Raw genomic sequence first — 18,197 nt, forward strand, 5'->3', positions numbered from 1 at the left:
TGTGATGCATTCAAGCGACAGCATTGTGGAGCTGCATTCCCCCACATCAAGTTGTGGACCGTCACACAATCCCGTTCACTTCCCTAACATCAGGGTCCTCCTTCAGTTGGCCTGTACCATCCCAGTAACATGGTGTGAATGTGAGCCAAGTGCCAGTACCGTGAAGCGTCTGAACACTACATGAGGGCCAATATGACGCAACAGCGGCTGACCTCGCTGTCACTTCTCCACATTCACTACAAAAAGGTTATCAACCTGAAGGAAGTGGTGGACATATTTTCCAAGAAAGATGATGCTGAATGAGCGATAGGTAAGGCTGAAACACATTGTAGTGATTCATATTGTGTAGGCCTGTGTAAATAGCATCCACCACTGAAGCCATGGCATGCTCAGTCGCCCAGTAAACTGATGAACGTATCTAAATAGGGCAAGCTTGATGTTGTAATTTTGCCCTTAAGCTTGTCATTTGGAGGAAATAACATTGTTGTTATGTCTGTCCAAAATATGCATGAGAAAAATGTTTTTTCGGGCTCCAAATGATAAATTTTCCCTGCTGAAGGTCCGTTCACTCTGATTTTTGCACCCCCCCGAAAAAAATCTGGTTACGGGCCTGGCTTACGTGCTGATGTTGCAGCGGGCATCCCTCATGACTGAGGGCCCTCGTCTGTGTGGTAACCGCTCGGTTTTTCAACAGGACAACGCTGCAGTTCCCAATGCTCACTTGACCAAGGACTTCTTCAGGGAGAATAACATCACTCTTTTGGACCATCCTGCATGTTCCCCTCATTTAAATCCCATAGAGAACATTTGGGGATGGATGGCAAGAGAAGTTTATAAAAATGGCCATCAGTTCCAGACAGTTGATGCTCTTCGTGAAGCCATCTTCACCACTTGGAGCAATGTTCGCCATCTTCACCACTTGGAGCAAGGTTCCCACTCGCCTCCTGGAAACACTCACATCAAGCATGCCCAAACCAATTTTTGAAGTGATTAACAAGAACGGTGGAGCTTCTCATTACTGAGTCCTACTGAGAACATTTTTTGTTCTGGTTTGGAGAGTTTTTTGTTATTCTTTGAGCGATGCTCTTAAACTTTTGATCAGCTGATAAACAGCCTATTTCAGTTTAATTCTGGTTTTCAATAAATTATTTTTTCAATGTGTTGTTTTTTTCACTCCCCCTTCTTGCTTTTGTATATTGAAGCTCTACATAAAACCTCATTAAGATCCAAATGTGCAAACTGCAAATTCTTGCAATTTCTCAACTGGTCTTAAGGTTTTAAACAGGAGTGTATGTACTGCAATGATGTAGTTCAAGCTCCACCAGAGGGCGCTCCAACACAGTACAGTAGCTTCTCATGTCGTTATAAAGTGTGAAGACAGAGACAGTCAATTATGGGCCTGTAGCAACCAAAAAACAATATAAAGAGGGTTAACCTGTATTGTCTGTATTATTCCATTCAGGGAGGATGGTGGTGAAAAGTCATCTTTGAGGATATCCAAAAAATAATGATGGTTATATGAGTTTCGCTGAATACAAATGGATAATACTGCAAGAAGCAGTTTTCCTTCCCCAACAGAAGACTCTCAGGATATCAAAGTTGTGTCAGATAAAGAATTTGAATGTTTTCTACGTGAAAGTACGTTTTCATTGTCTGAGAGAAACCCTTTGGAAGGACAGTTCTGCATCGGCTCACATGTCTAAACAAATACAGTTTTCCAAGTTGACAGAGTGAGTCTGGATAACGTATAATGTGTAAGTAATGTATAAGTAATAAGGTGTTCATGGTGCACACAATCCAATCAACAAAATATCAACAGAAAATTATGCATGCTTAGAGATTTAATGGGTCACAACACAATTCCAACAGACAGTTTGAAAACGATCGTCATAAGTCAATATTGCCAACTGCCGTCATAATGACACAAATGATATCTATTTATAAATAGATATTTTGGGCCCTGAAAGTAAATGATAGCCAAATAAGTCTAATATTCTTCTCCCTCATCTTCCTCTTCAAAGGAGTCAATTCCAACTTCTTCATAATCCTTCTCCAGGGCAGCCATGTCCTCTCTGGCCTCGGAGAACTCTCCCTCCTCCATTCCCTCCCCCACATACCAGTGCACAAAGGCCCTCTTGGCGTACATCAGGTCAAACTTGTGGTCCAAACGAGCCCAGGCCTCAGCAATGGCTGTGGTGTTGCTCAGCATGCACACAGCCCTCTGCACTTTGGCCAGATCGCCCCCAGGAACCACTGTTGGAGGCTGGTAGTTGATGCCCACCTTGAAGCCTGTGGGACACCAGTCCACAAACTGGATGGTGCGTTTGGTCTTGATGTTGGCGATGGCCACATTAACATCTTTGGGCACCACATCGCCGCGATACAGGAGACAGCAGGCCATGTATTTGCCATGACGTGGATCACACTTCACCATCTGGTTGGATGGCTCAAAGCAGGCATTAGTGATTTCAGCCACAGAGAGTTGTTCATGGTAGGCTTTCTCAGCGGAAATGACTGGGGCATATGTGGCCAGAGGGAAGTGGATACGAGGGTAGGGCACCAAGTTGGTCTGGAACTCTGTCAAGTCGACATTCAGGGCTCCGTCAAAGCGAAGAGAGGCTGTGATAGATGACACTATCTGACTGATAAGCCGGTTGAGGTTGGTGTAGGATGGACGCTCAATATCGAGGTTCCTACGACAGATATCATAGATGGCTTCGTTGTCCACCATGAAGGCACAGTCGGAGTGCTCCAGGGTGGTGTGAGTGGTCAGAATGGAGTTGTAGGGCTCCACAACTGCTGTGGAAACCTGGGGGGCTGGGTAGATAGCAAACTCGAGCTTGGACTTTTTACCATAATCAACAGACAGTCTCTCCATTAGGAGAGAAGTGAAACCAGAGCCGGTGCCTCCACCAAAGGAATGGAAGACCAAGAAGCCTTGGAGACCAGTGCATTGATCAGACTGCAGAGAGAGAGATAAAATAAGTATAATTTGCAGGACAACATAAATGATTGGTGAGTTGCTAATGAAAGGTTTGTTTAAGCCTCACCAGTTTGCGGATCCTGTCGAGGACAGAGTCAATGAGCTCCCTGCCAATCGTGTAGTGTCCACGCGCATAGTTGTTGGCCGCATCTTCTTTTCCAGAGATCAGCTGCTCGGGGTGAAAGAGTTGGCGATATGTACCTGTACGCACCTCATCTGGAAAAGAGTGTAACTTTATAAAACAAAAAGTACTGGCACAGGTAGAAGATACAAAAAAGTCAAAGTTAAAGTCATTTCTCCTCTTATAGTACTCACCAACAACGGTGGGTTCCAGATCAACAAAAACTGCTCTGGGCACGTACTTTCCAGCCCCGGTCTCGCTGAAGAAGGTGGTGAAAGAGTCGTCATGTCCACCGATGGACTTTTGGCAGGGCATCTGACCATCTGGCTGGATGCCATGTTCCAGACAGTAGAGCTCCCAGCAGGTGTTCCCCATCTGGACACCAGCCTGGCCTACATGGACTGAGATGCATTCGCGCTTCAAAAGAGAAAAGAGAAGAAGAGAAATAGAATGATTCCACGTTTGTTAATGCGCCACAATCAAATCCGATCCAAAACATCCAACCCACCTGTTCCGCCTTTGGCTCGAACCAAGATCAACTGAAAGAGAGTCGAGTGCCGTCGAGTTAAAAGCCCAGACTGTCAACACAACGTCCAGTGCGACTCATAAGACGTCAGAGAGTGAGGTTTACCAACGTACATCAACACAACTGCACAGCTGGCATTCATTACACTCACCCCCCTAAACCTCACTCTCATCTAGGTCACGGCACCAATGTAACACGCTTGGATCAGCCAGGCCTGCGTTCCGCTCTGGGCTGGAACCCAGACCCACCAAATGAGAGTTGAGTGCGCGAGCCGCAAAGCTAAAAGCTCGGACTGTCAACACAACGTCCATTTTGACTCTTAAGGTGTCAAGCAGTGAGGCCAAAGATGCCAATGTTTCTGGCCATGGCTGTGTAAATCAGGCTGATTACTCCATGCAGGAATGACTGGCCATTACTGTATATGAATTTGACGTCAACAAAGATCAATTCTTAAAGGTCCAGCTAGGTAGGAATTTAGCCATGCATTCATTACAGCAGTTGTAGTTTGGTAGTGAACAGCTACACTGCATCATAGTGACAAGTTTGTCCAGTATTTACTGAGTAAATGTCCTTCCGTACTTTGATGAACACAAACCAGTACCACCTGCCGAATGGATGCTCCCTGAAAACAAGGAAGAGAGCAGATTTCTGTTTCCTCTAAAAAAACTGACTAGTTCATTTGACAATTGGACACACCCACTTGACATAACCATGTAAATACACAACACACCCTCAGGGAAAACTTCCTGGAGCAAGATAGTCGTCATCTCGCTAGACTGGATCAGCAGGAAAGAAACTTCCATCGCTCGTCCCTCATCCTTTACAATATGTTTATCATTACTATAGCTCCAATTAAATATTAGGTGCCTAAAAGGAACTATATCATGTGTGTAAAAATGTGTAGATATTTGTATGGGTGTACAATTTCGGGAAAAGTTCTGGAAACATGGAAACTTGGGATGTTTAGCTATGGAAGTTGGAAAAAAAGCCCAAGTTGTATAACATTTTTCACTTTGATGTGGATCAAATATGAACACAATACATGTTAAATAATATGCATATCTTGTCAGTGAGGGATTTAAGGTATTCACTCAAATTTTCATTTAATCTGCTTGTTTTACACGGTTTATGTTGCAACAGATCTTCATTACGAGTAAATGAAAGCACCCTGGTGGATAGTCAGTGTATAGTAGCCATTCACATACTCTATATCACTATAGTGAATCAAGCAAGGGTACTATTTTTACCCCCAACCGTTTTCACTGATGCAATTACGTTGGTGCTTATGTGGAAAGGATGATGAGATTGAGAGCATGAATTTCAAAGAGTGTTACTGCTCTTTAAATCCATGTTGAGCAACAAGCAGATCATTTCAAGCTTCCGGTGTCTTCTTGAGTGTGACCCCAGTTAATGTGAGCATCATCTCAGTTTCCAGGTATGCAGGTCATTGCAGAGCAGCTATTTTAGGGTGATCACGCTAAGATGACACCCTGTAGCAAATGTGGGAGTCTGAGTCTGAGTAAACACTGACAGGCCGACCCAGAAATAGTCCTTGTCAGATCGAAAAAAATACATTTCCCGTCAACATCAGAGTAGAATGACAGTGAAAGAGATGAATTAAGACTTTACACTTGTTTTCCGTCATTTAACACCTGACCAAAGATCAGGATAAAGATCACAATACATTTGATCAGGGTGTATTTACTGCTGTACAATATGCTTTTATCTGCGCTACTAGCAATGCTAACAAGCTGTGTTTGTACTATGCCGTGCAAACAAAACTCAGCATGGGAGCAGTGTTTTTCCCACATAAATGACTAACCGTAGTAGAACCTTGTGACTAACTGCAATTATACAACAAATGCACTTTCCTGTTTTATGGAAGCAACTCCAAAATTTCCAGATTCATCTATTTGTTCAGTTATAATGTACAGCATATTTCAAGTGTGTGTTTTTAGAAAGGAAAAAAGCTGTGTCACAGTAGAATAACTTGCTCTGTCTCAGTCTGATCTGACTTGTTGACACCTGCATGTTTTATGGGACACACCTAAATTCCAAGCTTCATATATCTCCTCGCACTGCGAATCATCGATACTAACGATCACGTCTTATGACTATACAAAAATGCTACAAAGAAACAAGACTAGGAATAAATAGTCAAATATGCTTGTCTTTCACATCATTTCATTTCCATACCACTCAAAGTGAACATGAAAACTGGGCCACATGAAGTGGAACTTCCAGCTGCTCTCCCCTGTGCCCTCCTTGTGTCAGGAATAGATCTTTGTCCCAGTGATTGGCAGAAAAGCTGAGCTGAATTTGGCTGCTGACCTGAATGAGCAGGTGCCTTTGATAAGTCTATACCTCCACTTCATCAAAATTCAAATTAAACGGCAGGTAAATGCAGTAAAATAAAAATATATATACATATACTTACCATAGTGCCTGCTAGGTTGAGGGTCCTTTGCACAATCTGTTTTTGACTTTAATTTCTGTGGTTCCTCTCACGGCGGTCCTCAATGTGGTCCGAGTGAGTTTAACTGCCAGATAGACAGCGACTACAAGCTATATTCAACTTCAAACCACTCCCACCTGTCTCCTTGACAGGCACTGTGAGTGTGCAGACTGTTTTGCATGAACACGAGGTGCTGTCAGTATAATTCTTAATACAGTAAACCGATCTTGCTGCAGAAGTGGAAACTTTCACTACTTACGAGTGCAGACCTCCAATGTGCACGCTGCAAGTGTTTGCACTAACTCGAGTCAGTTTATATTAAAGTGTTTAGGGTGGACATTGTGCAAATACGCATGCGGCTGCGGGTCATTAGTCAATGGCCCCTCTATATGTACTCCTAAGAACATGGGAGCACTCTTTAGAGTATACACTCCTGATCAAAATTTTAGGAGCAGTTGAAAAATTGCAAGAAACTACTTTTTGCACAGTTTCAAAATGCAAAAAGAAGAAATGTTAGTGAGACAAACCATGTCAGTGTGTCCAGGAGGCTCGTGGGAATGTTGCTACAGGAGGTGAAGATGGCTTCACAGAGGGCATCCACTGTCTGGAACTGATGTTCATTTTTGTAAACATCCCTTGCCATCCATCCCCAAATGTTCTTAATTGAATTTAGATCAAATGAACATGCAGGGTGGTCCAAAAGAGTGATGTTATTCTCCCTGAAGAAGTCCTTCGCCAGGCGGGCATTGTGAACTGTGGCGTCGTCCTGTTGAAAAAGCCGGTCATACAGATGAGGTCCTTCAGTCATGAGGGATGCCCCCTGCAACATCTCCACATAGCCAGCTGCCGTTTGATGCCCCTGCACATTGTTCCATTGAAGGAAAAAGCAGCCCAGATCATGAGACATCTCAGGTAAGATCTCCTTGTTATGCTAGTAATGTTGGAAGGTTCCATTTTTTTCTGTTCAGAGAATAAAACTTTCTTTGTCCCATGTTTGTTGCACTCGTGCAAATTCCAAATGGGCAGATTTGTGGCGTTGCAGGAGGTTTTTTTACTCTTATAATCTTTCTTTTGCAGATGGTTATCAGCCCGCACTCGGCACCAGTAACAACCTTCACTTGGAGCATTATTGGAGGATCGTCATGTGTCTTGACAGACAATGAATCGGTTTTACATTATTGATAAAAATATGTCACGGTTTTCATACACTGTTTTGGTTATCGTACGGTCAAACATTGCACCTAACAAGCTAGTCGAGTGCCCACACAAAGCATCCACGCGTTGGTGACTCTGTCTCTGTGAATATCAATAGCGGTTCTTTTAAAATTGGGAACTAATAGACAGATTCTGACCAGGGAATCCTTTAATCATCCTTTTTATGTATGTCGAAGTCATTTATAGAACACACACTGGATGACGAACACTTCTGTGTCCTTCGTTCGTCCTTTCAAGCTGATGGGGCGTTTTAGCACACTGAGTGCCAGTTCTGAGGAATCTGTGTTTTTTTTTTTTATTTAGGACGGCTGCAAAAAAAGTTGCAAATGCCAGAAATTTGGTAACGAGGTAAGAATCACTACTGAATTCGATAAAGAGCTCGTCGCAAAGTACGGAAGCTAGCGTCTGTTACAGTAGGATTGCAATGTAAAGGTTCCTTAGTTAACAGGATGAAGGGGGAATGGTTTAAGGGAGACACATAACAGAAAGTGAGACAGGCCAGTATGTGTAATGATGATTGTTCCTGCTACTGAAGTTTACAATAAAGATCAGGTGAGCAAGTGTACAGCTCTAAATGTCCACTCTTTAAAGTTACGTTTGTAACAGATGTCCCAACCCCGTCCCCCCTCCACTTATCTGCGTTTGCTCGTCCTCGATAAAGATAAAAGTGATGTCAAATGTTCATTTATCCATTTAATTCGTCATTTATATGTATTTCACATCGTTTTCTGCATGTAAAACTATAATTAGTCACTATAAAATCTGTTTTGTGTTAATATTTTTGGGGGTCTGGAAAGGATTAATTGGATTATGGGGAAAATTGATTTGGTTTCAGTACATTTCAGTTTTAGTTAGGCCTTTTGGAACAGATTAACAACGAAAACTGAGGTATGTGCATTATAGTTAACAACATGACTACATAAACAAAATATCTTTCTGAAAAGCAAGACCCATCTTGCTGTGTGAAAGGGAAGCTGACCCAAATCAGAATGCAGCGGAACCTCCAAGGTTGAACACAATCTATTAAAAAAAAAAATTAAATAAAATATTTTTCAAGAAATAATGGAAATAGTAATAATTTTAATTATTAATATTTTAACGTCCTCACTAGTCTTACAAGAGGAAAAATAAGATAATAAAGTGTGCAAACTGACTGTAGGGCGGTGACAGGCTGATGTATCACGTGACATGCATGTCAGCAGTCTATCAGGCCAAAAAAAGCTACAAAAAGTACAAAAAGTCAGGGTTTATTCTTGTATGTTCTGAAATGATATCTCCAGAGATTGCATTACAACATGTATGTCAGTGGTTCAAACTTCAAACTGTTTCACCTCGGGGTCTTTAAACTTCAGTGGTTCATCTTCTAAAATTACTGCAAATTTGACAGTATACACTTACATTATTTGGCCGCTAGAGGTCAGAGTTGCTGCAGAATAAATAAGGGCAAGCCCGAGGCACAACATAGTACAACAATATTTTTCCAGCATGAGACATGAATCACCAAGTACTTTTGTCCTTATGAAACTTCCAAACCTCCGTTTGGATAGAAAGTACTTACAACAATAAAATATAATACGTTTATGCGCTCAAACATAGCTTGATGTTGGGACTCTGGGCGTTGGCCAATATGCTCAAACAACAGAAGTGGGTCAAAAGCTTTATGGCAAGAGTGAGGCGTCCAGTATTAGTTGGCATTAGCTATCATTTAAATTGACAATTCTGTTCCAGAATTCTCTGTTCCACTCATGAGTCGACATGGGTTGTGCCTTGTATTGGCGCAATTCAGCCACATGAGCCACATTGTACTTAATTAAAGATTTGTTTGCACAAGTGTACCCAGTGACGACCAGTAAGGACTTAATGTTTCTCAAAAGGCTGTAGCTCACAAGTTTACAGAGTCCTGCATTGTCTGATGCCTGTTGGCAGTTAGAATACTTGTGTGAAATACTCCTGGTGTCAGTGGAGGCCTCTGCCTGAAGCTATGCGCAGTATCAACAGTTTAGTTTGTCTCACTCAGCTGAACAGTCAGTGACTCTACTGTTGGCCAACTGAAACTCACATTGAGTGGAGGATTGTAAATCTTCCTATGTGAAACCTTTCTCATCAAAACAGCTTTATAAAAATCTGACAGCAATGAGGAGACTGTCATAACAGCTAACGTAGACCACCTTTTGCCTTGCTCACGGTCGACATTTCTGGCTGACTTTTGTGTTTACGCAGCTAAACCCCACTCAGGCAGTTGCTATGTGTGCCATTCGTATTCATATTAGGTGATTCATGTCAAGCCTATCAAGTTTATGTTCTTTCCCAAAGGGATGAATAAGCCTTAGGGAATTAAGTGCTGATCTTGTATACTGTATACTCCACATTGTAGTGTTTTGTGAAGTCTGACAGTTCATTCCAACTTGATAGTAGAGTATGGGAAAGTGTTTTGCATGTTTCCTTTGTGCAATTTGAGCCCGATGAATCCTGGCATTATCATCTTGGAATATGCTCGTGCCATTAGGGAAGGAAAAAAAAAACAGTTAATGGAACAATCTGGTCATTCAGTATATTTGGGTAGTCAGGTGACCTCATTCTTTGGGTTGTTAAATCCAGGTGGTGACCTTTTTCTGTCCAGGCAGTTCATATTCCTCAAGTCACATTTTTATTCCAATATGCACCACAATTTAACAAGGGTGAAAGCCCAACCCTTGCCTTGTGTTTTCATGCTTGATGGAGGTAAATAGGAGGGGGTCTGTGTTCAGCTGAGTGCCATTCTAGTTCATAGACTATGCTGAAAGATTCCACATTAATATCATGTAACTGATTATCCAAATGAATGACGGAAAGCAACAGGTATTTCTTAACTTGCTATGCTGTTGTCAGCATCTTAAGGTCAAACATCTGAAACTGCTGTGTGAAACTCTGATAGACTATCTTCCCCTCATTGCCAACATAATAGTTGCACAAACACTGTCCCATTTGCGTACACTATATACACACACCGGGACAAAACCCACACAATGCCTTGGGTGGTGACATCCTTCTGCATTGTGTTGTCTGTTGAGCGGATGAGCTTATCATTGTCCCATCAGCAGGTTCTCTCATTACAGCTAATATCAAATCACGGCTCACCTCAATGTGCAGGTATATAAAGTGGTGCAACACAAGTGGCACAAGAAGTTCATCTTCTTACTGACACCTGAACGTCGGAGAAGAGAGATCAGCTATGGTAATGTAATGACACAATAATCAAACAAATCCTAATATGCTTGCTGTACTTGACTGAGCTCTCTCTTTGCAGCGTGAATGTATTTCCATACACGTGGGCCAAGCTGGGGCTCAGATTGGCAATGCATGTTGGGAACTTTACTGTTTGGAACATGGTATCCAGCCAGATGGACAAATGCCTTCTGATAAGACATTTGGGGGTGGAGATGACTCATTCAACACCTTTTTCAGTGAGACGGGAGCCGGAAAACATGTCCCAAGAGCCATCTTTGTCGACCTGGAGCCCACTGTCATCGGTTGGTGCTTGACTGGACTTTTAGTTAATGGATTGTTGTCATTATTCTGAAAAGTTTTCTTTTTGTCCAGATGAGGTGCGTACAGGTGCCTACCGCCAGCTGTTCCACCCAGAGCAGTTGATCACTGGGAAGGAAGATGCTGCCAACAACTATGCTCGTGGTCACTACACCATTGGCAAGGAGTTCATTGATCTGGTTCTGGATAGGACTCGCAAGCTGGTAAGCTTAATTTTTAGATAAAGACAAATCTGTGTGAAAACAAGTGATTAGAAAGTGTTAATTTCTTCTTTCAGGCTGATCAGTGCACTGGTTTGCAAGGTTTCCTCATCTTCCATTCCTTTGGTGGAGGCACCGGCTCTGGTTTCACTTCCCTCCTCATGGAGAGACTGTCTGTTGATTATGGTAAAAAGTCCAAGCTTGAGTTTGCTATCTACCCAGCCCCCCAGGTTTCCACAGCAGTTGTGGAGCCCTACAACTCCATTCTGACAACTCACACCACACTGGAGCACTCCGACTGTGCATTCATGGTGGACAACGAAGCTATCTATGACATCTGTCGCAGGAACCTCGATATTGAAAGGCCAACCTATACTAACCTGAACAGGCTCATTGGTCAAATAGTGTCATCTATCACAGCCTCTCTTCGCTTTGACGGAGCCCTGAATGTCGACCTGACAGAGTTCCAGACCAACCTGGTGCCCTACCCTCGTATCCACTTCCCTCTGGCCACATATGCCCCAGTAATTTCCGCTGAGAAAGCCTACCATGAGCAACTCTCTGTTGCCGACATCACCAATACCTGCTTTGAGCCAGCCAACCAGATGGTGAAGTGTGATCCTCGTCATGGCAAATACATGGCCTGCTGTCTTCTGTATCGCGGCGATGTGGTGCCCAAAGACGTCAACTCCGCCATTGCCGCCATCAAGACCAAACGCACCATCCAGTTTGTGGACTGGTGTCCCACAGGTTTCAAGGTGGGGATCAACTACCAGCCTCCAACAGTGGTTCCTGGGGGCGATCTGGCCAAAGTGCAGAGGGCTGTGTGCATGCTGAGCAACACCACAGCCATCGCTGAGGCCTGGGCCCGTTTGGATCACAAGTTTGACCTAATGTACGCCAAGAGGGCCTTTGTGCACTGGTATGTAGGGGAGGGAATGGAGGAGGGAGAGTTCTCCGAGGCCAGAGAGGACATGGCTGCCCTGGAGAAGGATTATGAAGAGGTGGGTACAGACTACATGGGAGATGAGGATGAAGGAGAGGAATATTGACCCAAAGAGCCAAAGACAAGTAGACACAAGTAGTACAGTGGATATTGGCACAAATTAGATGGTTTAGTCGAGGTTTTCGATTAAGACGACAAGTGATAGATTTGTTAGTTAGAACCTCCAAAGATCCTTTCTTTGTCCCGTGTCAGACTCTCTTTTGTGCACCTCCCCCACTATCCCCACACATGTGGAATGTAAGTTATGAAAGGGCTCCAATGTCAGTTTCTATATACCATTCAGCTGTGACTCTGTGAGAGCGCTAGAGTGAGAGAATGAACGACTAACGCCCTGTCTGGTGTTTTTTGTGTAGCACCACTAGAGCAACAACTGAATCCCACTGATCTTATCTTACAGTACAACTCAGTGATAAGGGAACGGTTGAATAACTGAAAGAAACTCACTTCAGCTGTATAGTTAATATAATTTTTTACATCTATGTTTGTCAAAGATCATGTATTCTTTAAAAATACTTTAAAACTGTAGTTTCCTTTGTTCACTTGAAAGTACAGGTTCACAAATAAGGTGCCTATTGTCACTGAAACAGGTTTTGTTTACTGAAATCGTTCTCCCTGTTAATACAACACCAGTAAAAGATCCCGTCTCATGCAGGGGTGGCGAGCCATCTAAATGACCCAAACAAAGTCGATAAAACAACGGCTGTCCCCCTCCGCCCTACAGTACTTTCAAACTGATCCAAGGGTGCCGTAGTTGTGAACTGCTCTAGTGTGTCTGCTCGCTCTGTGTGAGGGTGTGATCATCTACAAATGGGTCAAAGTGCATTTCTCTGCAGGCAGTGCAAATTGATGGGGTGGTTTCCTCAGCATTAACTCTTTCATGGTCCAAGTTAACAATCCTTGTATATGTTATTGGTAAATACTTTTTAAAAATGATCATTTGAGCATGTGACAGCTTATGACAAATAATAAAGATTGTAGATTAAAAATGTGTCTTTGTTTTTTGATATATAGAATTTCATACAAAAAACACGTTTAGCATGTACAGATGTTAAATTGGCATGCAGTATAGCATGTGACTGGCAAATGCACAAACATGTTAAGATCATTCAAGAAATTGTACCAGGTTGAAATGTCACAGAAAGATAAGATTGAGGTGGTTAAATTAAACACAACATATCACCTAAACATTCTCTCTACTGGCTGTGAGCAGTACAGGGAAGATATCAGGATGGTACCATGATGTCGTTGCCATCGTCATTGACTGGACCCTATCAGAACACGCTGCACATCACTGATCACCATTATTTTAAAATCAGCACCATCATGTCTCCTCTGTTGTTTGCTAACTTGCCCAAACTTTGACTGTTTGGGCAAGAGTGTGGAATAATTTTTTTTTTTTTTAAATAGAATGGCTTACAATTCGCATTGGTATTTTTGTACTCGGACCAAAGGGGTGAGTGAGCGTGCTGTCAGTTTGACCTATGGTGAACTGCATGTGTTTTTTGTGGAAATTTTCGGAAAAAATGAAGAAAAAAAATTACCCCCATAATCTGTGAATTTGCTGTGAATACTGCATCACGAATTCGCGATGATCCACTGTATATACAGCGGGACCTGTTTTTTTTGTTATTAATTCATTCCAAGACATCTGACGAAAACCAAAACGTACAAACACCAAGCCAATTTTTCCTATAGAAAATAATGTAAATCAAATTCATCCGTTCCAGACCAAAATATGAAGGAAAAATAAATTTTATTCAAAATAATTACAGTTTTACATGGAGAAAACAATGTGAAATAATTCTAAATGGCAAATGGATGGAACTTATCGTTGATGTGAACTTCCCGGACATCCTGGCAAGATCAAATTCAATAGTGTTTCTCATCTTTATCAAAATGCTGGCAATTGCAACATTCTTTGGGCCCACAGCGGGTTATTCAGCAGCCGCAATAAAAAAAAATGCACGGAGGGCGAGTCAGCAACACGTAGGGTGTTTTGTTTGGGCACTTGATTCCGCAGAAGGATACAGTACAGAGCAAACGGACTACTTTGTTATGGTAATGGTTTAATTTAATTTGAACATGCAGACAAGTTACAATGGAATACATGGCACAGTTCAATTCGCAGTTGCACATGTCCAAAACGAGTAGAAAGAAGCAAAGCTTATTAAACCTACTACTCGTCCATTTCACATCGACTGCAATACATTTATTCACTTCCAATATTGTAACGCGCAATATTGTACAAAAACTGAAACAGAGTAAAAAAAAAATCAAGGCAAAATCTATCATTTTAAAAAATCATATGAAATTGGGATGTACAAAAACCGAGATTTGACTGTATATTTCAATGAAAAAAATGTGGGTTATTAGCGTCAACATTTAAATTGTTTCGTTTGTCTTCTTACAAGTGGCCTTTTTGCCCTGCCCCCTTCCCCAATTATCATTTTGGTTGTGTGTGTTTTTTGTCATTTTTGTAGAATGTGCCGCAGTCAAAGCAAAAATTAGCAATTAGCTGCGAAATACCCCCCACGCCGCACATTGGAAACCCTGGACTATCTCTGAATGCCAAAAATAAGACCGTTCGTCTTTGCCAGAGGGTATTTTAGGGAGAAAAAAAGAAAAGAAAAGATTAAAAAAGAAAAGATTACTGTCAATTCATATTTCATTGCTGCACTTACTTAACACTGTACTTAATGTATATTTCTACTGCATGTGGGTCACTGTCAATATTCCCCAAAACAGTCATACTTGTACACAGATGGAGAAATGTGAGGACAAAGTTACTTTTACTTAGTTACTCCGTTACAATTACTTCAGAATCTGTACTAAAATGAAAGATAATAAGAAAAATGTATAAAGTTTATACAGTTTTGGGTGCGTCCCCTCCACCACCACCACAAACAATGGCTGTTCCTCTCTGCCAATGAGCAATCAATGCAGCTGCCGGCTGAGGTCTCCAGCCGGTCCTCCTCCTCCTCCTCTGCCACTTCCCCACATATATAAACTCTGACTCCCCCCTACCTCCGCACTTTTGCCTTGTGTCTGAATCCTCCACGTCGTTCGAAGGACAAGCAGACAAAAATGGTGAGTAACCGCATGACTTGGTGACGTCGTCGGGAAACTTTGCATTGTCCCGGCACTACGGGTTCTCTTTCTTGGCGCCATCGAGGTTAGCCGGCAGAGGTACGGCTATGTCATGCTAGCAAGGCCTCTGCTAACCTGAACCGTTACAGGGACAAAAAGTACCGTTACTCCCTTTTGGGACAGTCGTTGTTGGCTAACGGAACTAAATGATAAGGTGTTAAGTGTGGGGAAAAAAAATAACTGTCATAAACTAGGTTAAATATTTTTACAATGTTTTTACATTTTTACACGTGTTTGGTGCACAAGAAATACATTAAAGCTGCTTCCGCGTAATTTGGTGTACTATAATAATCCACGATATCTGATCATGGCGTCCATACATGTAATCGTGGCAGTGGGTGGATTGATAGAAATAACACGGTGGGGGGAAAGAGTGATCTGGAGTCATAAATTACATAGCCGCCGTTTTTCAGCTGGCCATTTTTTTTTCATTTGGGAAAGAGGGGCAGCACATCCTGAGGATTACACAGCACTATGGCTGGAAAGGGTGGGGGAAGGGACAGGCCACGCCACACATGGGAGGGACACCAGTGATGTGTATTGAGGGCTGCTGTCCTGATTTCCACAACTTTCTATTGGAATTTTCCTTCATCAATTCACCATGTATTTAATAAACAGACCCTAAAGTGCAGGGGTGTTGAGACTTTTCCACTGAGGGCTGCATACTGAAAATCAAAAGGTGTGTGTCTATGGCTGTGAGATACTGCATAAAATAAAAAAAATTACATAAACTATGTGGTTGTTCAGGGCCACATCCTTGGGGGGGGGGGCTACATGATCAGAAAGTCTCACGTTTAAGTCAGTTTGGTTACACAATGTTTATATTTTGAATAAGTCTCATTTGGAACTGGATTTGATGAGCGACTTTTCCATTCAAACCCTGGTAATGACACCAAAATGGGTCCACAAACAAGATCTTGTTTCGGGCAACAAAAAGCTGGTTTCACAGATTGTTACCAAATCTGGTGGAGAGGTCTGTCATGACAGGATGCACAAAACAGCTCAACGAGTCATATTCTTGAACAGGAAGTCAGCCATTTTGTTTTGGACTGGCCATTTTGTGTCAAAATGTATTTGTAATTATGAAATAGACTACATGTTGGTATCTCTGATTTTTTTTTTTTATTATTTTTTTTTATTTTTGGTGCAGCCCTCTTATTAATTGACCCTGTCTCTTCCATCTAGCGTGAATGTATCTCCATGCACGTCGGCCAAGCCGGAGCCCAGATGGGCAATGCATGCTGGGAGCTGTACTGCCTGGAACATGGCATCCAGCCAGATGGACAGATGCCCTCTGACAAAACTATTGGAGGAGGAGATGACTCATTCAATACTTTCTTCAGTGAGACGGGAGCTGGGAAGCATGTTCCTAGGGCCATCTTTGTTGATCTGGAACCAACTGTCATTGGTTAGTGAACTTGGAGGTTCAGTACTTGGGAGGGTGTAATTGTCAAATTTTAACTTTTTTTTTTTTTTTTTTTCCCCCCCAAAGATGAGGTGCGTACAGGAACCTACCGCCAGCTGTTCCACCCAGAGCAGTTGATCACGGGGAAGGAGGATGCTGCTAACAACTACGCCCGTGGTCACTACACCATTGGCAAGGAGATCATTGATCTGGTTCTGGACAGGACTCGTAAGCTGGTCAGCTTAATTTTTAGATAAGGACAGATCTGTGTGGAAAATAAGTGATTTAAAGGAAGTGTTAATTTCTTCTTTCAGGCTGATCAGTGCACTGGTTTGCAAGGTTTCCTCATCTTCCATTCCTTTGGTGGAGGCACCGGCTCTGGTTTCACCTCCCTCCTCATGGAGAGACTGTCTGTTGATTATGGCAAGAAATCCAAGCTTGAATTTGCCGTCTACCCAGCCCCCCAGGTTTCCACAGCTGTTGTAGAGCCTTACAACTCCATTCTGACAACTCACACCACTCTGGAGCACTCCGACTGTGCATTCATGGTGGACAACGAAGCTATCTATGACATCTGTCGCAGGAACCTCGATATTGAAAGGCCAACCTATACTAACCTGAACAGGCTCATTGGTCAAATAGTGTCATCTATCACAGCCTCTCTTCGCTTTGACGGAGCCCTGAATGTCGACCTGACAGAGTTCCAGACCAACCTGGTGCCCTACCCTCGTATCCACTTCCCTCTGGCCACATATGCCCCAGTCATTTCCGCTGAGAAAGCCTACCATGAGCAACTCTCTGTGGCTGACATCACCAACGCCTGCTTTGAGCCAGCCAACCAGATGGTGAAGTGTGATCCTCGTCATGGTAAATACATGGCTTGCTGTCTTCTGTATCGCGGTGATGTGGTGCCCAAAGACGTCAACTCCGCCATTGCCGCCATCAAGACCAAACGCACCATCCAGTTTGTGGACTGGTGTCCCACAGGCTTCAAGGTGGGCATCAACTACCAGCCTCCAACAGTGGTTCCTGGGGGCGATCTGGCCAAAGTGCAGAGGGCTGTGTGCATGCTGAGCAACACCACAGCCATCGCAGAGGCCTGGGCCCGTTTGGATCACAAGTTTGACCTAATGTACGCCAAGAGGGCCTTTGTGCACTGGTATGTAGGGGAGGGAATGGAGGAGGGAGAGTTCTCCGAGGCCAGAGAGGACATGGCTGCCCTGGAGAAGGATTATGAAGAAGTCGGTACTGACAGCATTGGGGAGGATGAAGAAGAGGGAGAGGAGTATTGATCTGTTAAATCACCCAAGCTTTGCTCTCTCACATCCCAGAAGTTTTCAGTGATGTTGCAGATTCCCAACATGCGATGACCTGTGGTGGTGACTTGTCAGTATTAATAAAAGATCTCAAACAGTTTTAATGTGTGATTATTAAAAGCTTTTAAATGTAGAATTACAGGATTTCTACATACTACTGTTGTATACATGCATAACTTAGAGCTTTCAGAAATGACACTTTGCACATGTAGTTTTCTCTGTAATCCACCAGGTGGAGTCATGGTCTATCCAGTGGCCGTGGGCGGTACTGCAAATGCAGTGTCAAGCAATTGAAGGT

General features: G+C 42.9%; 3 protein-coding genes across 3 annotated transcripts; 2 read left to right on the forward strand and 1 right to left on the reverse strand.

Annotated features, from left to right (window-relative positions):
• Positions 1–1,833: 1,833 nt before the first annotated feature.
• LOC129187675 (tubulin alpha chain-like) lies at positions 1,834–6,206 on the reverse strand. Its single transcript, XM_054787272.1, has 4 exons — positions 6,068–6,206; positions 3,299–3,521; positions 3,051–3,199; positions 1,834–2,962 (listed from the first exon to the last, which is right to left on the reverse strand). Exons 1-4 carry the CDS (start codon positions 6,068–6,070, stop codon positions 1,988–1,990), a joined length of 1,350 nt encoding a protein of 449 aa, XP_054643247.1. The 5' UTR covers positions 6,071–6,206; the 3' UTR covers positions 1,834–1,987.
• Positions 6,207–10,373: 4,167 nt separating this feature from the next.
• On the forward strand, positions 10,374–12,912 carry LOC129187920 (tubulin alpha chain-like). The gene is made up of 4 exons (XM_054787743.1): positions 10,374–10,514; positions 10,587–10,809; positions 10,880–11,028; positions 11,103–12,912. Exons 1-4 carry the CDS (start codon positions 10,512–10,514, stop codon positions 12,075–12,077), a joined length of 1,350 nt encoding a protein of 449 aa, XP_054643718.1. The 5' UTR covers positions 10,374–10,511; the 3' UTR covers positions 12,078–12,912.
• Positions 12,913–14,951: 2,039 nt separating this feature from the next.
• LOC129187919 (tubulin alpha chain) lies at positions 14,952–17,998 on the forward strand. The gene is made up of 4 exons (XM_054787742.1): positions 14,952–15,118; positions 16,364–16,586; positions 16,671–16,819; positions 16,898–17,998. Exons 1-4 carry the CDS (start codon positions 15,116–15,118, stop codon positions 17,873–17,875), a joined length of 1,353 nt encoding a protein of 450 aa, XP_054643717.1. The 5' UTR covers positions 14,952–15,115; the 3' UTR covers positions 17,876–17,998.
• The last annotated feature ends 199 nt before the right edge of the window (positions 17,999–18,197 follow it).

The sequence above is a fragment of the Dunckerocampus dactyliophorus genome, chromosome 9 (assembly GCF_027744805.1).
Source record: "Dunckerocampus dactyliophorus isolate RoL2022-P2 chromosome 9, RoL_Ddac_1.1, whole genome shotgun sequence".
In the NCBI taxonomy this organism is placed as follows: Eukaryota; Metazoa; Chordata; class Actinopteri; order Syngnathiformes; family Syngnathidae; genus Dunckerocampus; species Dunckerocampus dactyliophorus.